Genomic DNA, 22,892 nt, shown 5'->3' on the forward strand with positions numbered 1-22,892 from the left:
TTTCTGAGCACTTACTCCATGCTGGTTGGAGGCGCTGGGGATACAGGAGCGAAGAAGGGCCAGACCTCACCCTCACGGCCCTCACATTCTAGAGATTCCTCGAGAGGTGACGGTAGTTAGCTAAGAATGGAAGTAACGTGGGTTTTTTGTTTTTTTCATTTAATTTTCCCTCTAACCTCTCATTTCACTATGGAAAGAGCCCTGCTGTGGGTGACCCGGCCCCTATGGTCTAATTTCTTCCCTGCCACTAATCAGTGGGTAAGCAAGTCCACTTAGGATTCTGTGAGTTCGGCATCAGAAGAGGTTTTGTGTGTACAGGTGTGTGCCCCCAGATGACATAATATATCACCATGACTACCCTGGGATCATTCATCTCCATCAAAATTCAGAAAACAGCTTATTTACTCATTTTGGCTGATATCCAAGATCCAGTCGTACCCACCCCATGAGGCAGTTCCCCGGTGGGGATGCCAAGAAGTCTTGGCACATGGGTGATGGAATACGGCTTTGCTGGAGAACCGGAATTTTCATACCACGTCTCTGGTGGGCCCCGATCCAGGAGTCATGGTTGATGTCTCGTGTGAGTCTTGGACCCCAGAGAGGCCCGGGATGAATCCCTGCCCTCCACTGTCCACATGGTCTTTAATTAATTACCTGGTGGTAGGACCACATCTTAACCTGCCCTTCTGTTCGTTTCTGCTGGAGTGGAGGTGGCAGGGCCCGGGGAGTAAGGCTCAGTAAGAGAGGCTGCTTGTTGTGCCAGGCACAGAGCTAAGGCTTTACGCGTACCATCACATTTTAGTCTCAGTGCGTCATTGCCTATGCGGCTGTGTGAACCCGTATTTGTCTGACTGCCATTAACCTCTTTTTTTCCCGTGATTGGCAATTCCCTTTCATCCTCAGTTTATGAAATTGTACTTGCTCCCCCTTTTAACTCTCTAGAATTCTGTGAAGTTTGAATGCTTATTGACTTATGCAAGTGGGTCTTGGTTGGGTATTTCTTGAGGAGGTGTATATTTTAATGGCTTTGGGGGGTTAATGCCTTGTAAGGTGCCCAAGTAATGAAGAGCATCTGTTGGCTTCAGTAATAAATTTTAAGCTTGTTTAGAATTCTCCTTATGTCTTACATTTGAGTTTCTCCAGTGAGCCTTTTTTTGGATCTTAGATGATTTATATCTTTCCGGGGAATCATTTTAAATAAGAGGTCTTCATAAAGACTAGGGCAGATGGATATATATCACACTCTCTCAAACATCCGGGCTAGACAGGGCAGTTCTGTTTGATGTTTGTTACGGAAATGGCACCATCTAATACTAACAACTGTTTTATTCTGATCGTAACATCATGTTTAAAACATTCCTTTCTCTTCTTTCCAACTCAGTATCACTGTACTGACTGGCAGAGTCAGGAGAAGTAGATGTCCACGCCCACAGACCCTGGTGCGATGCCCCACCCAGGGCCTTCGCCAGGGCCGGGACCCTCTCCTGGACCAATTCTTGGGCCCAGTCCAGGACCTGGACCATCCCCAGGTTCCGTCCACAGTATGATGGGGCCAAGTCCTGGGCCTCCAAGTGTCTCACACCCTATGCCGTCGATGGGGTCTGCTGACTTCCCGCAGGAAGGCATGCATCAAATGCATAAGGTAAGAGTTCATTCTCCCATCCATCCGTCCATCTTCTGAGTCATGGATGGCTAATAATCACTGATAACCCCCCTCTCTTTTTTCTACTATTGTTTACAAGAGAATCAAGCTAGGTCTTTCTCTTATCTTGTACATTATTGAAAACATACATTCTAAGGCTCTTTTATTGTTACAGATGTTGCACCAGTCAGGGAGATCTGATCTTGGCTTTTTAAAAAGTGTTAGCTACAATATGCAGCTCTCTCTCCCTCTCTCTCTTTTTTTATTTTTATTTTTGGGCCACGCCACGTGGCATGTGGAACTTCCCTGACCAGGGATCAAACCCATGCCCTCTGCATTATTGGAAGCATGGTGTCTTAACCACTGGACCACCAGGGAAGTTCTACAATATGCAGTCTGAGAGATCCTATGAATTGTGGGTTGCAGGTATTTTGGCTTGGCAAATAAGTATATTAGTGAATAAGTCTTGCTTTTTTTTTTCCAACTATGTATGTTAAGTACCGTATATCATGCATGAATGAACGTACTGAAAATTATTCTTCCCTAAAAAGATCCCGTAGGTCCCAAAGAATAAAAGGAAAATGAGTCCTTTCCTAAAGGATTTTTTCAAAAAATGTTCGATTGAAATAAAGTAGTTTTTAGGGAATTGCTAAAAATGCACTTTGCTCTCCGTCTGTGAAGTGGCTTTATTCTGGTTTTGGAAGAGAGCTCTGATTTTGCAGAACCCAGGGCCAGTTGTTTGTTTCTGGACGAAGGTTATAATAATCTTCCATTTATGAGATTCGGGTTGTTGCTGTTGGGATGAGCATAACGGTATGACGTGGGCATTATGCCTTTGCAGGAGATGCAAAGAAGAGAGAATGGCCTTTTGAGAAAGCAAACATGATCCTCTGTGACAGTTTGCTCTGAGAGGTAGCGGTAGCCATAGAAAATCTATGGGACCATTGTGTATTACCTGAAGGTTAGGCCTGAAGAGATGTGTAGAGGTTTTACATCTTTTCCGGGTGACATCACAGGTGGACAGGGTGGTGGAGATGCCTCTTGATGTTAAGCAGGCAAGCTGTGGGAGATACTGGTTTGAAACAGAAAGGTTACCGCAGAAAAGAGCAATTCTTCCCTTTAATTGTGTAGGACTGGAGGTCAGTTTGGGTTTTTTTGTTCTTGTTTTTTTTAATTTGGGGCTGCATTGGGTCTTCGTTGCTGCACACGGGCTTTCTCTAGTTGCGGTGAGCGGGGGCTACTCTTCGTTGCGATGCGCGGGCTTCTCGTTGCGGCGGCTTCTCTTGTTGTGGAGCACAGGCTCTAGGTGCACAGGCTTCAGTAGCTGTGGCACACGGGCTCAGTAGCTGTGGCTTGCGGGCTCTAGGCACAGGCTCAGTAGTTGTAGCACACGGGCTTAGTTGCTCCGCGGCATGTGGGATCTTCCCAGACCAGGGCTCGAACTGTGTCCCCTGCATTGGCAGGCAGATTCTTAACCACTGCACCACCAGGGAAGTCCCTGGAGGTCAGTTTTAAGGTAAGGCATTGCAGCCCAGAAGGGAAGATTCATGTTTTGCAAATTTTGTTATTTGATGATTTTCAAATCAGAAAATTAATATATGCTTATTTTGAAAAGTAAAACCATATTGACATAAATAAAAGAAGTGGTTCACCCCCGGTAACAGCTTATTATATATGCTTTTTACACCTTACTTTTCTCCATCTTCAGTAAAAATACCATCTAAGCACAGGTATGCATATTCAGGTATGATTTAAAAAATTTTCCCTTTTACCATAATAGCATCGTATCATCACTGTTAATTACTCTGAAACAACATCTTTTTCATTTAACAACATATCATGGATAACCCTATAATATCCCCAAGTTCTCTCCCTGCTTTTTTGATTTCTTTTAAACACATTTTTAGCTTGTCAGGTATGTAGAGAAATAAAGTTGCTCGTTTTCCATATCACATTCTTTAGGAGACATATTGAACAGATAGACATATCGAAGTCATTAAATCATCTTGTGTTCATATTAATTTGGGAAATATATTATAGACCGGATCTGTCACTTGTTAACCTTAGTCCAAGCGGGTTAACTAATTTCAGAAGGGTTTAAGGATGTTTCACCTCCAAAATGAAAGATTTGAAGGAAAATATTTAGCTCACCTCTATTACTATTTAAGCATTTAAAAGTTAAACGTATGCATGAGTGTATTGGGTTAATGTTATGTTTTTGCCCCGGGTTGTTTTTATGTATAAGTGTATCTTCTGATCCCTTCTGTTCCGTTATCTAGCATCTTTGTCACATTTTCTCCTATTTTCTGCCCCCATCAATGCTCTTTTTCGTTTTGTTTTGCTCTCATTCTGCAAGTTTTGCATTTTCTCATCCTGCTTTTCCGCAGCCCGCAGTCCCTCAGATAATTCCCTGGGTGAGGACATGGTGAAGTGCCTGGAGTTCACACCTGCTGACCAGATGCCTTCACTTTCTGAGAATCTTTTTATAGGCAGCTCTATTCCTTGTCTTTCTCCTCCGTCTCCCTCTGAGCTTCAGCTTTTTGCTTTTCAACGTTACTGGAAATAAATAAACAAGTGGCCTAAATACATCTGCTGTGTTGCTTTGATTTCCTCTCTATTATTACTATTTAACAGACTCAGAGACACTCTTTATACCAAATTCTTCCCATTTTTCTTCTGAACATCCTCTTTATGGTAAATTTCTCCTCTTTTCAAGTGCATGCTTTTGACTCTGCAGAAATTAACTTTCCTTTCTCCAAAACTGCAAACACTCATACTTTCTTGCTTGAAGTCATTTGGTTTCTATAAACTCCTGGAAATATTCCTTTCAGGCTGTTTTGAAAATTGCTATTCCAGTTTGGGGAGGAATAGACTTTTCCTTTCTCAAACACATGCTCCATTGCCCAATTCTGGATTGGATTAGTGTCAATTCAATGGCTATTTATTGTGTGTCTGTTGTGTACAAGGCCTCAAGTCCTGTTTCCAGCCCCTGTGTTCTTTATTTTTTTCCAAACTCTGCCATTAACCTTTTTCTGTCTTCCTCCCTCCGTAGTATAGCTTCATCTGTTTCACCCTCTTTCCCGTTCAGTATTTACCCCCATTCACCGCTCTACCCTGTCTGTCCCTCTTTTCCCAACTGCCTTGGAACTTTCTGCTTTCAACTTTTAAACTTTCCATGGTTCCTTCCCCTCTGATGAAAAAAAGCTACCAAAAAATAGATCATCACAGACGTTTCAAAGAGTCTTCCTTTCTTCATTCAGACTTTGGACTAGCTTCAACCTACGGCAGGTTTCAGGACTTACGTAAGAGGGTATGGAAGAATAGTTTATATTTGTCTACCTTGTGAACAGAACTTCATTTTTATTTTGCAGGTTTTGACATGACCAAAAACATTTCAACTGTTTAAAGCCTTAACTTTTGACTTCACAGGTAGTTTTGCTGATCCTATTGGTGTAGTCTTTTTTATTTTATTTTTTGTCACATCTATGAAATCTATGTAAATAGTAATATATGTAAAATAAATGTCAAAATATATGACTATCATATGGGTAATAGATGATTGCGCCACAATTCTGAAGACTTTTTAGGAAGGGGTCTTAAAACACCAGATGGAAATATTATGCCTTAAAGAGACGTCTGACTGATCTTCTGTAAATGTTTCAGCCCATTGATGGTATGCACGACAAGGGGGTTGTGGAAGATATCCACTGTGGATCCATGAAGGGCACCACTATGCGACCTCCTCACCCAGGAATGGGCCCTCCCCAGAGTCCGATGGACCAACACAGCCAAGGTTTGTGTCTGTTACATACCTGATTTTGGCTCTGTACCACAGTCTTTCATCTTTCCTGTTGGTTATTTTAATTATGACTTCCAGAGAACGTGTTTAAGGAGGATGGAGTCCAGCCGGTTTCTTTTCCCTGTAGAAATCTCCCCTTATCCCCACCAACACAACTTTATGGTTGATGTGGGCAATTTTCTTTGCAAAATCCTAGTAGTTTTACTGGCCACCATGTGTCCAAGCACTCTGCAGAGTGCTTTGTGTACTTCATGCAGAATCTTTACCCTGAACTTGTGAGATGAATTATATTACCCCAGTTTTATAGATGGAGACGCTAAAGCTCAGAGAATTTACTTTGTTTTCTTAAGTTTGCACATCCAGTAAGTGGCAGGGCCAGAAGGAGACTCCAGGTCTGCCTCCCAGTAACAGCGTAGATGTGAAGGTAAGATGAGCCACCCGTGTCCCTTGAGTTGTACACTCCTACTTTGTAAGGTGGCTTTTTCTGGCAGTGGAATAACCTGTCATTGCTGGTGGGTGGCTCTCTTAGTCTCTTAGGGCTGCTGTAACAAATTACCGCAAGCTGGGTAGCTTAAAACGATAGAAAAGTATTCTCTCAAAGTTCCGGAGGCCAGAAATCTGAAATCAAGGTATTAGCAGGGCTGTGATCTCTCTGAAGTTTTTAAGGAAGAATCCGTCTTTGCCTCTTTCTAGCTTCTGGTGGTTGCCAGCAATATTTGACATTCCTTGGCTTCTAGATCTGTCATTCCAATCTCCGTCTTGCTCTCCACATGACATTTTGCCTGTGTGTCTGTGTGTGTGTCCAGAGTTCCCTCTTCCTATAAGGGCACCAGTCATTGGATTAGAGTCTACCCTAATCCAGTGTGACCTCATCTTCACTTGATTACATCTGCAAAGATCCTATTTCCAAATAAGGTCACATTCACAGGTACCAGGGGTTAGGGTTTCAACATTTCTTTGTAGAGGACACAGTTCAACCCACAATAATGGCCAAATCAATGTATGGTAGATTTCTCTTCTTCTGGGTGCCTTTTCTCCTCATTATTGAAGGCATATTAAAGATGTCTCAGGGGCTTCCCTGGTGGTGCAGTGGTTAAGAATCCACCTGCCAATGCAGGGGACACGGGTTCGAGCTCTGGTCCTAGAGGATCCCACATGCTGCGGAGCAGCTAAGCCCGTGCGCCACAACTACTGAGCCTGCACTCTAGAGCCCGCGAGCCACAACTACTGAGGCCGCGAGCCACGACTAATGAGCCCACACGCCTAGAGCCCATGCTCCACACCAAGAGAAGCCACTGCAATGAGAAGCCCGCGTACCACAATGAAGTGTAGCTCCCGCTCGCCACAATTAGACAAAGCCCGCGAGCAGCAACGGAGACCCAATGCAGCCAAATAAATAAATAGAATAATAAAGATACCTCAAAGTCTTTTGGATGCAATGTAACCTCTTTTCAGAACCTCTTTCATTATATGGACATTTCAGCATGCCAAGGGCATGACTTATCCAGCACTAATTAATGTGCTGGTATTCTAATTCAAAGTTTATGCTTTATGTGTTGTTGTATATACTTTTTTGTAATTTAATGTATGTGAGTTTTTTTCTCCATCCATGATCAGACATCCGTCAACCCAAGGGAAGATTTTTGACTGTGAGGGTTTAGAGAAATGTATTTGCTTTTAAATACATACATATATTTGTATAAAAGCAAGTCATGGAGGCATAGGAGTGCATCTTTACTAATATTCGGGCAGGTTTTTGAAGATCCTGGACTCTGATCTGAATTTTGATGGCAGGCAGGCGTAAGTTTTGCAAATGACTTGTAAAATCTTGACCATGTTAGAAAAGCAGGCTGAATCATTGGGACTTCTTGAGGTACAGGAAGAAAAGAATTTGACCCATTCAGTGTTAAGAACGAATTGAGACGACACTTCCAGGTTTATCATTTAAATTCTAAAGGGCCAGGTGTGTTCACAGAGCTAATGTAGATCTCATTTTAATACCTGGGAGGTATAGATGACTTATATTCAGTGATTCTCAGAGCTAGTGGTGGCTCTGTCTGCTCCCGGCTTTGCAGTACCTCTAGTAGTGGGGCCCTAGGAAGACTCCAAAGGAAAACACTTGAAATGCGTGAATTATAAGTGAGCATTTTTACTTTTATGTATCTTAAAATTTCTTTCATAGCTCAGTTCCTTTCTTCAACTTCTAGAATGATGATTTTTTCCTGGAATCTCCAATACTTGGCACAATGTCTAGTACATAATTGGAAATTGAGTAAATTTTGTTCAAGTAGGTAGAGAAGTGAATTTATGTATTCAAAAGTGAACACTTTTAAATAGATCTTAATTTTTATATAATTTCTGTAAGTTATAATTACTTTGGAATGCAGAAGTCTGCATTAAGTTAGATGGAATCAGAACTAGCACGTAATATTTTTCACTATAATAGTAAAGTGCCTTGTAAGCTGGGGAATTAGTGATTTAAAATATGTCTTTGAATAAAGTAGTATTGGTATAATGCAGTCTTAGTCTATATAATTATCTAAAAAGAATTCAAACTCCATAGTAGCATATATCTTTAAAAACCCCATCGTAGGAAGCCATTTATAAACACACAGGTACAGAGAGGTGTGGTATTGATCGGAAGACTGCCAGCTTTAACTACCTAGCAACCTATTAGGTTATTTTAAGGTATTGGTTGAGAAGCAAAACCATTTCCTTCAATAAATACTGAATTGTGTACCTTATGGTCCCAATGATAACGTTGTTTATTTTTAGTCCATTGGCTAGAAAAAGCCTTTAAAGGCAAATATATAATATTTAATGTTTGTATGTGTGTGTGTGAAGAGAAAATTCATATAAAATTGGCACTTAAAAATTCAAGTTTATTAAAAGGAGAGAGGTGATTGCCTCTCTCTGAGGCAAGGTGCAACTAGGGAGATAATGGCCCTTGAAGATGAGGGAAGGAAAACTGCCAGTTTTTGACTACTTTTTTTTTAAATGAGCAAATCAAACCAGATTTCAAAAAAAGAGCAGATTCTGCATCAACACAGTCATCCTACAGACAAAGGTATTTCACTCTCAGGCAATTTCTTCACTGTTTTCTCAACTGAAGATAATTATGAAAATATGTTGTATCATTTAGATTCTGATTTTCCTGAAGTTTTATGGAATGCAAGTCATGTCATTAAAAAAAAGAAATCTCTCTCTCTTTAGCTGAAACACTGTCACATTTTTAATGTCATACTGTGATAGAATGATTCTATTAACATCCCCTATAAATTCTAGGCAACAAATTTTCCCACCCCCAGTTTCTTCTTCTTTCCACACTTGAGGGAGAATTTTGTTGTATTGATTAATTCTGGAAAATGATTTTTATTCCACTCTTAGTTTCTTAGCAAATGTGAGGTAAAATGAATTACTGTACTTAATGTAACTGTCTCATCTTCGTAACTTTGCCTTGCCAGGAGTTCATAGCTGAAAAGAGCAGATTTGATGAACAGCGTTGCACAGTTGCCTTTAGATTGGATCGTCTGATGTTTTGGTCTGTTGTATTAGGCATCCTGTGATTTAACATGGGTAAACTATAATTGATGATGCCCTCAGGAAGGAGGATGGACTAGAAGGCAGGAGACATGACCCATTTTAACACCTGGTTGTATCCCTTCTACCATGAAAATGTCAGTAACTATAGTAGGAAGTTTTTCCTCCAGTGGTAGATGCAGGGTTGGTCAAAAAGGTGTTAGGAAGGTGCTTTCCTAATGAACAAACTACCATTTTGCACCAGCATTACAAATAGGAGGTGAATGTTAACCTCATTAAGAAGGAAGAATGTTAATGATGAAGTTAAGTGTATGTTATCGATATTCTCTAAATGTTTATTGTTATAAATAACAACATCCTGGGATTTAAATTTCTGCTTGTCTTGCAAGCTGATTTCAGGGGCATTTTCTTGGCTAACTTTTATGACCAACTAGAATCCTAATGGCTGCGTGATTTTTGTGCTCCCTTATAGAGTAGGGATTTGGGGAATGAGTTAGCAGTTTTTCCATTTCTCTTCAGGGCAGGATTACTCTGAATGGAGTTCTACAATTCACCAATTGATAGAACAAAACCTACTCTTGTCTTAGAGGATCAGGCTAAATTTGTTTCCCTCTCCAAATGGCAGTTTGAGTAAAAGTAACTGTATCCTTGATTTTCTCTAGCCTTGTGGATGACGATGATGAGTCCCCAGGCAATGTGGGTCAGATATTCCTGGGCCGCTGTGATTCCACATAGATGCATAGAGCTGTCTTGGCTCCAATGTGACAAGGGTTCGCACACACAGCAGGTGCCTAATAAACACCCCTGTGATGACCTTTAAAATAAGTGTGATGCAGGTGCATTTATTAAAGGCAAAGCCCTTTAATCTAATGTTTTACTTGTGTCTTAGGACACCTCTGAGTTGATGAATTACACTCAGTTTGAATTGAAGATGACCTTTTGGACTACAGTAGGCCACTCTGTCCTCTCCTTCCCCTTGGATTTCCCTTCAGCAATGCTCGGTCGTGTGTTTTTCTAGGCATTCTCTGTCCGGGCTGTACAGTTCATCTCTTGGAATAAGTTCCTTGAAATTTTTGTGCATGTTGACTTTTCTTTCTTAAGTAAAGCCTTCTTAACTTTCCCATGTAGATCTCTTGTAACCAAAGCAGATTACTCTCATTTTTATATTGTATCGTAAATGGTTCTAGAAGATTTTTGAAACTTTCAAGCCTTTAATTTATTTTTATAAAACCAAATTAATATTAGACCATGGAAAGAGCATACGCCTTGGAATCAGACAAACCTTGGTTTGAATCTTGGAGCTACCAAGATCTGATTGTGTGACCTGGGGTAACTCGCTGAGCTTCCCTTTCCTCATTTTAAAAAATGAGGTGACAGTACATATCTTCTGGGGATGTGGTGAGGACTGTAGAAAACATGTATACTCCACTCACTTCCCTCTAATTCTTCTTACCATTTTCTGTGCTCCCACCAGCCTTATACCCACTGGCCAGTCTACCATCTCACCTTCAGTCTACTTGAGTCCGCCTTACTCACACATGGCAAAGTCCCCGGGGACCAAGGATCCCCAGAGTCATAACCAGTGACCAGTGATGGAGTGTAAATACCCCAGCTCCTTCCCTGGGATAATTTGGAGGCAAGTTATGTGCCTTTTATCCCAGAACTTGTGCATGAGATTAATCTTCAGGTACCCACTACAGCAACTGGCTTAATCATGCACCCATTACTGGCTGCCGTCCCTTCCGCGTAGCACCTTTCCACACCCTTGCCAGTGCCCCTGTGCCTTCCAGATAAATCAGCTCCGCTCAATCCTTCCATCAGTCTCTGTTTCCAGGGAGAACTCAGCTAAAATAGTATGTACAGTGCCTTGCTTAGTGCCTACAACAATGGAGGCCCTCAATCATGGCAAATTATTCATAAAGTGCATTATAATAAACCAAGTAATATCCCCGTGAGAGACTCATTCCCCACTGCGACAGAGCAGCCACCTTCAGGTTCTGTTCTCCAGGTTGGGCTGCTTTTAATGTATAATACTTTCCCCTGGTGCCCTTCCTTTAGGTGTACGACAGCCACTACCAGTTTACTTTCTAGGACACATGTGGCTGTCCATCACTTGAGATGTGGTTAGTCCCAGTGGAGACAGCGTCGTAACTGAATAGGAAGAAAAGAACATAAAATCTCTCTTTAATAATTGTTATACTTTGAAATGATAATATTTGGGGTATGTCGATTTAAATTATATGTTATTAAAATTACTTTTGCCTGTTTCTTTAAATTATGTATACATTTGATATATATAAGTTTTAAGTTATATAAAAGCCCATAATTATTAAGTTACCTATGCTTTCGATGTCTGTCCATCAGTGCTGTTCTAGAAAATCATCAAAACGTTCGGGAATGCTTCTCCTTCAGGGTCGCGGGGGGCAGCCTGTGACCTCTCCTTTTGTGTTTCATTCTAGGCTACATGTCGCCGCACCCGTCTCCGCTGGGAGCCCCCGAGCACGTCTCCAGCCCTATATTGGGAAGTGGCCCAACCGCACCGCAGATGCCACCAAGCCAGCCAGGGACCCTCATCCCAGGCGACCCGCAGGCGATGAGCCAGCCCAACAGGGGGCCCTCGCCTTTCAGTCCCGTCCAGCTGCATCAGCTGCGAGCTCAGATTTTAGCTTACAAAATGCTGGCCCGGGGCCAGCCCCTCCCGGAAACGCTGCAGCTCGCGGTCCAGGGGAAAAGGACGTTGCCGGGCATGCAGCAGCAGCAGGCGGCGCCTCAGCCGCAGCCGCCACCGCAGCCGCAGCCACCGCCGCCGCCGCAGCAGCAGGCCCTTGTCAACTACAGCAGGCCATCTGGTAGGTTCATAGGCAACCAAACGAATAACGTGATGGTCCACCTCGGACGAGAAGGACTGCTAACTGCACAGAAGTGCTGGGCTGGTGGTAGCAGCCCAGGGCTGACGTAGCCTTCTGTGGCACCTCCCTGGCTCCCTTGTCTTTGCTCCACTTAGCTGGCCACGCTTCTCGGTCTCCTCTGCCTACGTCCTAGAGCAGTGCTTCTTAAACTTTGCAGACTCTGGCACAAGCCGTGGCTATAAGCACAAAGCCCCGTGATTTCGCATTCTCTTTCAAGCGGTGCGAGGTTTGTCGGAAGCCCGTCTACACACACCCCAGGTTAGGAACCCCTACACCCCGTGCGTTCTGTTGCCAACACGCACGTCTCGAATCTGCTCTCCTTGAGCTATGTCGTGTCTGTTTATTTATTTATTTATTTACGTCTGTCCCTTTTTGTGAAAAGCATCTGGGGAGGCTTCCGAAGAAGCATACCTGCGGTAAAGGAATTACCAAGTAGAAAATCAGAGACAAAGGGAAGTAGAAATCAAGGTCAGGGAGGTTGGCAATGTGGGTGGGGGGGAGCTACAGGAGCTGCTGCATCTGAGCTTCCAAGGTGACTCGAGTTTCCTGGCAGTCAGGAAAGGAGACAGGGTCAGGTGCCTGATACTCACCACTCGGAAGGAAGTTGCTTACCCGTTTCTCAGTGGACACAGAGTCTTTTCTAGCATGAGAGTATAAAGTAGCTTTCCCAGGTGGGAACTTTTTAAAAAATTATTGTTATTATTATTGTAAGGGGCACTGCATGGTAGAGGCATTGGTAACATTTGTTCATAACAAAGAGAGTAACAGAATCCACATGGCCTATTTCCCATGTGCCCTGGCATCAGATCTGAAGCTATGACATTATATAATGGGTTGAGAGGAGGTAGTCCTTTGTACGACCTTCTGGTGGTCTGGCTTGATCCCACGGATAGAATTCAGAGCTCCAAGGGGCTCTAGGGTGATCGTCCATGAATGTTGTTTTCTCTGGGAAGGTTTTGGTTAGCAACTAGATAAGCACAGAGTTTATGGTTCTATTCTACCACAGTTTTGAATTCCAGAGAATTTGAATCTTAGGGAATTTGAATTCCAGGGTGCTTCCTTGTCATTGATACCCTTTCCTGTGAATGGTTCCCTCTCATTTGGGCAGGCCCTGACAGCTGATCATTGCAACTAGTTTGGGATATCGGTCTTCTTCTTAGGTTTTGGGACTTAGACGAAGGGAAAGAGTTCAGATTATTATTTTTATTATTCTACCTTCTGAGTTTGTAAATGTTTCTTTTCTGGTAGAGGAAACTCTTAAGGGTTGCCTACCAGAAGGATAAACGCATCTTGTTAATTGTAGATGGAGCCTTAGGAATGGTTTTTTTTTAAGAGCAAGAAAGTATCGCGGCATCTCTAGGTTTCGGTGTGTTCACCACGATGCTCTGGTAGGTGGAGGACCCCATGGGACCAAAAATCAGAGACGGAAAATGTTGTACAGGAAAACCATGCATAAAATGGTAGTTTGAACACTCAAGTGTGTTCAGAGGCTTTAAAACTGTAAAAACTAGCTCTCAGGAATGCAGCTAGAGAGAAGCAAAAATGTATGTATGTCTATGCATGTGTGTAGCTTGTGCTTACTGAGTGCCTGCTAGCTTACCTCGTACTCCACGCTCAGTAATAAGTACCTTGCACGTGTGGCACATCTCGGGTATGGAGAGTCAGGATTCAATGCCAGCAGTCTGACTGGAGAGCCCATGGCCTTATCCCCTTCCCCATCCTGGCTCCTTCGTGACCAATAGGCTCATGACAAGGGAAAGGCTCTTTCCCAAGCTCTGTGTACCAAGTGCGGGCATTTCACTCCTGTGCATAGGAAGGAAAAGGATCTCTGCTCCTTTCTGAGAGCCTTTTTATTCATACTCTAGACACGGTGTCAGCAACATTGGTGACCTTGATATCCTGCATCTCAGTATATGAGGAGCATTAACTAAAGGAGGTCCCAGTAGAGGCTGAATGGTCATAGTCAGATTGTTGGTAGTTTAAGATGGAAGGAGCGAAATCTGCGCCTCCCAAAAGGTAATCGTGAGGGACCATGTCACACAGGCACACTTCCCCGTGCATCGCAGCTTGTCCTGGGGTATCCCCTCATCATGGACCTCAGCGAGGCTTGTTATTTTTAAAAATGACCTACGAGGGCTTCCCTGGTGGCGCAGTGGTTGAGAGTCCACCTGCCGATGCAGGGGACACGGGTTCGTGCCCCGGTCCGGGAGGATCCCACATGCCGCGGAGCGGCTGGGCCCGTGAGCCATGGCCGCTGAGCCTGCGCGTCTGGAGCCTGTGCTCCGCAACGGGAGAGGCCACAACAGTGAGAGGCCCGCGTACCGCAAAAAACAACAACAACAACAACAACAACAACAACAAAAAATGACCTACGCACAATAAGAAAAGTTTCCAGGGTATTGTTCAAGAAGGCAGCAAGCTAAGTGATTTCGTTTGAGAAACCCTTTCAGCCAGAGTCACCACAGTGAGATCAGATGACGTAGTAAAACTTAAGGGATGGATTTTCAGTTAGCCGGACACTTGTATATAACAAATACTTCACATCCTGACCAACACAACCCTGGGTGCCTTTTCTGGATCATTTCCAGAGAAGAGGGCTCCATTTTTTTTTTTTTTTTTACCCAGTGCGTACATCTTCCCTCGCCAGGGTCCTGTCATTAGGGGGAACTTGTTTTGTTACTCACTGCTCGTGTCTTTTGTATTTCCAGCAGTCATTAGAATGAAAATATTTGGGCGGATAGTGCCAGAGTGGGCAAAGAGGCTATGGATAAAGGAGGAAAGAGGATACTTTCTTCAAATAGAGCAGACTCATTCCTGCCACTGGGAGGGGGAGGTTACATTGCTCATCTTGTCCCCAAATCTCAGATTTCACAGGGAGATGATGACCTTACTTGACAAAGACACATTTTTTTTTGCATGGGTATTTCGGACAAGTCCACGGAAGACACAAAAAAAGGTTTTTTAAGTTAATATTACTTGTATTGTTTATCCCCCTCCTTCTCTTAAATAAAGCAATATAATTGCTTATAAATGCCTCTGCTAATATTTCAGAAAAAAATCAATTTAAGTATGTCAGCTTCACTGGTGGTAGCTGTGATTCCATTTTTCTCTTGTCCCATTTGCGGGTGTCATTCATGTGTGAAGAGAATCTTTTTGGCTGGGGTGATCTGCCTCAAACCTACTCCAAAGTTATCATTCACCACAAGTGCCACCACCAGAGAATTACGAAGTGTGCACTAAACAAGTGCACACGGAAGTGTGCACTGAAGAAGTAAATAACTCTGATCCTTGCCTACTATGGGCTCCACTCAAATCAAACCCAGCGTTTTTCTTTTAATTTTGATTCATTTTTCTTTTTAGAGACTAAAGCAAAGTTCAAAATAGGAACTGAAAAGTTTTGGTTTTTTTTGCGGTGGGTAGGGAAGCCTTCATGGTAGAAAGTGAGAGATTTACTGGTGATTTTTTTCAGTGCTTGTGCCTCTCCTGCTTCCCCCCTCCTTGTTTTAGTTATCTAAAATTTCTTCGTTTGCTTCATTTAAGCATCATTATTACATTTATTTTTTTCAGCCTCTGGAAACCACTTAAATCCTTGTCTAATGCACAGACGGTTATTTGCATAAACATCCTTCTGTGCAGAGGGTAAAGTGGGAACTCTGTACAGAAATTCTGTACATGTGAGACTTAGGTAATTTAATAAGTTTGTTTACCTGTTTCTTAAATTCAGGCATCTAATAAAGATCCCTCCCCCCCAACACTTAGCTGCAGTGGGACACCCCTCAGGAGAGTCAGGGCGTCTACCTACCTTGACTTCTAAAGTGAGGACCGACGGGAAAACAGACACATTTTGTACCTCTGACAATTCAGCCTAAGTTGTTTATATTGGCGAGGGAATAGGAGATAAGCTAAAGAATGTAATTTGTCCTCCATCTGAAGATATCAGGGCGTGAGTCCTTATCGTTTTGCAGACCGTGAGTGTCTGTTGTCGAGATGCTTTCTGTTGATACAGAGAAAATCCATTCAGGCAACTCAGCTGCCTGAAGGACAGGCAGAACACCTCATGGTTAGGTAGTTGTGTTCTGGGCATGTCTAATTTTAGCAAGCTGCAGTCAGTCCCCTAGCCTCTGTAAAGAGAAGTTTCTATAATCTGTTGGAGGGAGGATAAAATAGACCCAGGCAGTAAATGAACTTGCAGTTTTTAGTTAGAAAGGAGTTTACTTGTGACTGATGGGGGATTAGCAGGAAGCACATGGCAAGCCGACTTATCTGAGTGTTCGTGCTGAGTTGTATTAAACTGTGGAAACATTTTGAAGTTTGCTCTAGAAGAGTGCACTTCCAAATTTGCCGGCTAATACAGTGCCAAATTTCCTTGAAAGCCTTTCTTTTGCTGTGGAGCTTTTCTGAAAAGCTGAGTGATTAAACTAGGCTTCTTTACCTTGGTGTCCTTTGTGGCAGTAAATATGACCAGAGCTGAGGGTTGGGCGCATAGCCACATTGTCTCATTGAATCCTCACTAGCACCCTGTGAGGTGAGTACTGTACTGTTATTATCCCCATCCTACTGACGAGGAGACTGAAGCACCAGGGGCTGAGTAACTTGCTGAGGCTCACACAGCCCGTAGGTGAAACTTATCAGTTATTTTGGAAAGACACAAGGTGCACCTTGTATCTTTTGGAGTTGTAGTCCTTTTGGAATTGGAGATTTGAATATCCAAGTCCACGCTTGGGTCTCTCTGGCTTCTCAATTTTAAGGGTCCTTCAACCGCATAAGGATGTCTCTGTATTAATGGATTAAAGAAGCCTAGCTGTGTGTATGCATCAGATCTAGTTCACAGTCATGGGCTGAAAATGGCTAGATTTGGAACTGGGGATATCAGACATGCTCTGGATACGTCCCTTTGATCGTATGGTTTTAAAAACAATGACTTGAATATACCTCGAGGAGTTGGCACACACTTCTACATAAATATTTATAAGCCATAATGCTAGAGAAGAAAACGCCCAGAGTAAGTGAAATGTGTACACTATTGCACTGGTATGGCTTTTATTGATGACTTATTTAAACTTTGAAAGGAGGAAAAACACTTTGAGAACTGAATGTAGGGTAATTAGTATGATATTAATCTTATCAGTAAGACCCGGATTTTCTTTTTATTAAAGGGCTTCAGTGTATTAAATCTATTATTTGGTGTGCTCATACAAATTCTTCCAATATTTTTAACCACCAGTTTCTTGAGCTTATTAGGGAAATTCATAGAATCACAGAGAATTAAAGTAATTGTTAGAAATCTCTATCTCCTCTCTTTTGGCTCAAGCAACCCAGATAAAAAATATCTATCCTGTTTTAAAGGCCTCGAGGGAAAATATAATAAAAAATGTCCCTCCATATCTCATCCCAATGCTTAACAACCTTAAGATTTAATGTTTAGAAATTGGTTTCTTACATATGGATGAAAGAAACTAAATCTGAAATATTATGAAAAGCTATGCATTATGTAAAAGACCTCCCATTCAGAAAAAGAATCAGAATGTACTTAGCTGAAAAGAATCTCTTTATTATAATAGTATATCTACAGTGCCTAAAACAAAAAAAACAGAAATGCATTTTTCCCTCCAGAACTTTTCATCAATGCTAGAACAAGGGCTACAGATTACCTCAAGAAGTCTTAACTAGCCCTAGGTCTTTGGGAAAGTTTTACCTAATTTCAGAAGGAAGTGAACAAAAGACCAACAACACTACACACACACATGCTCACAGACACATATACTCACACTCACACACACTGTAGTTTCCTAAGCACTTTCTTCTAACTCTTCCAATTCCTCCTGTCAGAATGTTTGCTATCCTTGCATTGTCATTTAAGCCCACTTCTAACTGGTGTTTGCTGGAAATTGAATAAATGTGTCTACTTTTTCATAATGTATGTCTTTGTATGGTTAATTATTAAGTCGCTCTGAAGTATAGAGATGATTAGTTTTGTTACCATTTAATGATTTTAATATTTCTCTGGAAAGATATAGAAAACACTTGGAAGAATGCCCATGAGAGGTTTTAACATCTGCTTACTGAGTTTTTTTTTTTTTTTAATTTACTAACCCCTCTGGTAGCATCACTAATTTTATTTATAACTTTGAAGTAAGTAAAAATTCACCTAAGAGGAGAGATGGAACACTTATTTTAGGTCCAGACCTAGCAATCAATTTAAACTCCTGAAGTTTAATGTGGGAAATTGCTTTAAATTAACTTAAGTGCATTTTGATAAGCTTAATGATTGCATATCCCTTTATTCTGATAACATGAGAAAAATGCTCTCTTGAATCTTAATATTTGCTAAGTTTTCTTAGGTGGAATGAGCAGATTCTTTTTTCCCCCTGCACTGAATGTTTTCAGAAATATTTTCTAATACGTAGTAAAAAATTAAAGTTCCCTAGATGCACTGATGAAGCCTGAAATACAGTTTATAGGTCATTTAGGGAAAATGCGTGCCCCTTTTAGTTCACGTCAGAGGACTGGCGAGCTGCTGCCTATACTTGTAAAGCATGGGTTCTAACAGCAGGGCTCTTCCACGCTGGGATGAAGGGGGCTTGTGGTGTCGTTTGCGAAACGTGATTTTGGGACCACACCCAAATTGCATCCGACTAGTGGGTGATTCCCTTGCTTTTTCAGAACCCTGAACGCACCTGGAATTATTTTTAAAATCCCGTTGTAGACCTACACTAAAAGCTGGCTGTGCATTCCTTAATCAGTTTATTACCTAAGAGTCATTTTGGGGCCATTTCCCTTTGGGATAGATGCCAGCTTCTTTTCTTTATTTTTTTCTTTTTTCTTTCTTTTTCCCCTTTCCTTTCCCCTCCCGCCTTCCTCATCTTCCTCCCTTCCCTGCTGTTTTCTTCTCCTGAGACCTTTACTTGTCCCCATCGCCGGGCTCGCAGGGGGCAGCGGGCAGGCCGGGTATGGGCACGGGGTGCCTTTCCTCCTGAGCTGCCCATGTCGCTCTTGTCCCGCAGGCCCGGGGCCGGAGCTGAGCGGCCCGAGCCCCCCACAGAAGCTGCCGGTGCCCGCGCCCAGCGGCCGGCCCTCGCCTGCGCCCCCTGCAGCAGCGCCGCCGCCCGCGGCCGCCGTGCCCGGGCCCTCGGTGCCACAGCCGACCCCGGGGCAGCCCTCGCCCATCCTGCAGCTGCAGCAGAAGCAGAGCCGGATCAGCCCCGTCCAGAAACCGCAGGGCCTGGACCCCGTGGAGATTCTGCAGGAGCGGGAGTACAGGTAATGCACCTGCCCCGGGGGTAAAGACGCTGTATTCCGGCAGGTACCACCCAGCCTAGGGGGTCCGGTGTCTGCTGGTGTTGTGGTCATTCTTTTCTGTGGGACCAGGGAAAGGCCTAAGGGAAATTGCAGAGGCCAAGACTCAGGCTTGAGAATGATTTTAGAGCAAAGTCTCAAGAGAAGAGTTTCTTTGCCACTGGGATGGGGGTGAGGACCCTCTTCTGGGGGTTCTAGGTTCCCAGGACTGTGCTTTTCACTCATTCAGTCAGAAAACTTTTATGCACCCCTATGACATGCCAAGATCAAAAGTCCAGCCCGGAGTTCCTAAAGATCCAGGAAGGCTGTCAGCCCACACTTAGATGATGCACTTTCCTTCTGGTTTGTCAGTTTGTCCTTGAATGGTGACTGTAAGCGGCTCAGATGTTGAGTGTTCTGTTGGCCTAACCTTCAGGTTAATGACACATCTAGTGATACTAAAGCGGTACTTCAGTAGCATGATATAATGTCTTCTTTGATTGAGTTCATGCATTTGTTGGTCTGTGGCTTGGTCTAGCTTTTGGGCTAGGCCCTATGTAAGTGTCTTCACATGGGGTCCTTATTTAAACTCTTACTCCAAAAACTTCATTTTCACCTGATTTGGCACATTTATCTAAATCAGGGATTGGCAAACCTTTTCTGTAAAGGGCCCTAGAGTTTCTGTCGTAACTACTTAGCTCTGCCCTGATGGTGTGAAAGCAGCTGTGTTGGCCATGTTCCAGTAAAACTTGATTTATGAGAACAGGCTACGGGCAGGGTTTGGCTGGCAGGCTGTAGTTAGCAGATCCTTGATGTACATGGTTAATGTCAACCAAAAAGAGAGTCCAGTAAGTACTGAGTCAAGATAAGATGAAACGAAGATCACAGTTTTGGGAGTTAGCCAGAAAGCATGCTCTGCCACTAATTAGCTGTGTTGCCTTCCTCAAGTTACATCGTTTTTCTGTGACTCAGTTTCCTCCTATGTTAAAAGAGGGTATTATAGTATCTTTTGTAGGGAGAAGATAAAATGATACAAGGACTGTCAGTACATATTAGCTATTATTATTATTTCCCCAGTATGATTTAAGTTAAAAGACAATTAGGGTTTAAAAATTATAGGGGATGTTAGTAAATAATGTCTAGGAGCCCTTATTTAAAAACATTACCTTACTCTTTATTGGAAAACACGTGACTTATCTGTTATTCTATTAAAATACTAAGTTACCAGCTTTAAGAGTTATTTCGAAAGAAATCACAGTAACTTGCCATTAAATGTGTGTACCTTTTTGGATGAAGAGTATAACTTTATTTTCACTGCTATTACTAATTCTCAATTAAGAGCTTTTATGTTTCTGTTTTCAGCTTTTCACGTATCCCTAGAGAGCTAGATACCCATCATCAATTGATATTTCAGTGTTAATAGGCAGATTCTGTTGGGTGAATAATCGCAGTGTGGTATAAAAGTCAAATATTAGCACTGTGTACTCATTTGGGGCAGAAAAACTGTATTCATATGCAGTCCTTTCTTTATGTTGCTATTGAATAAAAAAGTCAAAAGTCTTTTTTTTTTTTAAAGACAGTAAATGAGATAGAGGGGTATCGTTTGGTTACTCTGAAATTCTGACTTCCTAAGAGCTAACGTTATTTTCCCACCTTGAAGGTACAGAGCTACCAGTCCCTTTGTTAAATCATATGAACTACCCTCGTAACACAGACACTGTACCTAGAAATACATCCAGATTTTTTTCCCCCTTACTCATCCTATGTTGTGTGTGTGTGTGTGTGTGTGTGTGTGTGCGCGTGTACACGCTTACTGACTCCTAAACCTTCTTTTTTCATCTTTACCAGAATTGTATTTGCAGGCCTTTCTTGTAATGAGCTCATTTTAGCACTTTTTCTGAAAATGATCTTAAGGGATGGTCTCCCAAAGTATTCAGTATTAATCGGTACTATTCAGCCTATTCCAGTGTGTGGAAAGCTTTTGTCCTCCACACCTGTGTCAATTAAAAAAAAAAGTATCTATCAGTATCTTTTAAATTGTAATCATTGCAGAAGGTGGTGGAATGGCTCTTTTTCATATTATTATTATTACTTGATAAATGTCTCCTCTTTTGTTAAGCCGCCTGGCTTTTGAAGTGGTTGATTTGGCAAGCCTGGGTTCACAAAGCTGGTGGGTCTTTTGGCCTGAAGTCTCCCGTGGCCATCTTGAGAAGAAGCTAAGGTTTACACTGGCAGGGTTTTGTAGGGGCATCTTTTGTCTTCTTCAGTTATAGAGCAGTAGCTGGCTTCTGCCTCTATGAAGATAAATTGTCCAGCTGCAGAGATTAGTTATATTTATCCCTTAAAAAGGGTTAGATTAAGTCCCTTAGGCACTTGTAAAAGACAGCTAAAAAACTCTTTTCCTTCTGCCCCTCTTTGAGAGAACGGCTTACTACCCTTTAGCACTGATAGGAAGAGTCCAGTGTATCTTTGTCTCCTGATTGAGGATTTGAGCAAGGTCTTTAAAAAAGTCTCTTTTATAATTTCATAAACTTGGTTTGAGCAAAAATCACCTGTCAGAAATTCTTTAACAGATGTTCGTTTCTTTGACTGTTGTAATATCACTTACCTTGCCTATGAAAATTGAAAGGAAATTGTCAGAATCTTAATTTTTTTTACTTTTAAGTCACTTGGCCGCTTTTCCTTATTCCTCATAAAATCAGAATTTTGACAGATTGATCTTTTTTCAGTAATAGCATAAATAAGTTTCTGCATATGAACACTTTGCCTCAGATCTATACAAGCTCTTCAGTTAAAACCATTTTGTTCTCATTTAAATTGGATCCTTTCTTTTAGACCATCCTTGTCTCATGATGGAACTGTACTGCTTTTCTCTGTAGTAAGTGTCAGTGACTTTTTTTTTTTTTTTTTTTTTTTAGTGTTTTGGCATGCTTTTTTGGCCCTGTCAATGTGCCTAACTTCAGTTCTTCCCTCTAGGATTAGAGGGTTGGTCAGAAGTGCTCCACGAATTATCATGTTAGCATGTAAATTACACAGATGTTTGTGTGAGAAAGAAATATATTTCACATTGAAAGGAGTTTATATCAGAAGAGCATCTTTGAATTATGTGAGCGCTCTTTGGTATCAAGTCAGAATTTAGTATGAAAGCAGTAGTATAGCCTCCTTGCCTCAGGAAGCCAGCATAGTCCCTTACCGTGTTTTTTGTCCTGCCCTGGTCTCCATTACCACCCTGAGAATTCCTTCTTAGAAATCACCAAGAGCCGCTTCCTCAGCAGAGTTGCCAAAAGTCAGTCTCCCTCTCTCTCTTTTTTAAAAGGTGTCACTCAGCTCCTGGAAGGAACAAAATGTACCAGTGTCATTTTCTGTTCAAATCACTCTCCTACAGGAATCATAAACTTCTCCTCTGGACCTGAACAAATATCTGTCACCTTTAATGGAACTCTTTTTCTTGTCAGAACAGTAAGCCCTCTTGATTTACTGTTCAATCTGTATGAAAAACCTGAGCGACCTAATTCTGCTTCAATTTTCTGTACCCATGAGGACCCTAAATGAGTCTCCCGCAGTTATGCAGTATTACATCTGTTGTTGTCTCGGGAAGTTTAGAATCCTGAATCTATCTCCTTATCGGGCTACCTGCTGAATCCCACTGATGGGAAGATGAAATTGTCTGGAGAGGCGCATTATTTAAAACGAAGATTTCTATTAACCACCACCCACACGCTGATAA

The 22,892-nt window shown here is 42.2% G+C and overlaps 1 protein-coding gene across 5 annotated transcripts in view; it reads left to right on the forward strand.

Moving 5' to 3' along the window:
- The window catches only part of SMARCA2 (SWI/SNF related BAF chromatin remodeling complex subunit ATPase 2), a 172,854-nt gene that overhangs the window by 12,440 nt on the left and 137,522 nt on the right, over positions 1-22,892 (forward strand). For all 5 annotated transcript variants that reach the window (XM_060014673.1, XM_060014674.1, XM_060014675.1 and 2 more), the window contains exons 2-5: positions 1,382-1,642; positions 5,306-5,435; positions 11,441-11,830; positions 18,895-19,150. In XM_060014673.1, coding sequence (XP_059870656.1) covers positions 1,418-1,642; positions 5,306-5,435; positions 11,441-11,830; positions 18,895-19,150 — 1,001 coding nt within the window. In that variant the 5' untranslated portion in view covers positions 1,382-1,417. The remainder of the gene's footprint in view (positions 1-1,381; positions 1,643-5,305; positions 5,436-11,440; positions 11,831-18,894; positions 19,151-22,892) is intronic.

The sequence above is a fragment of the Delphinus delphis genome, chromosome 6, assembly GCF_949987515.2.
Source record: "Delphinus delphis chromosome 6, mDelDel1.2, whole genome shotgun sequence".
Lineage (NCBI taxonomy): Eukaryota > Metazoa > Chordata > Mammalia > Artiodactyla > Delphinidae > Delphinus > Delphinus delphis.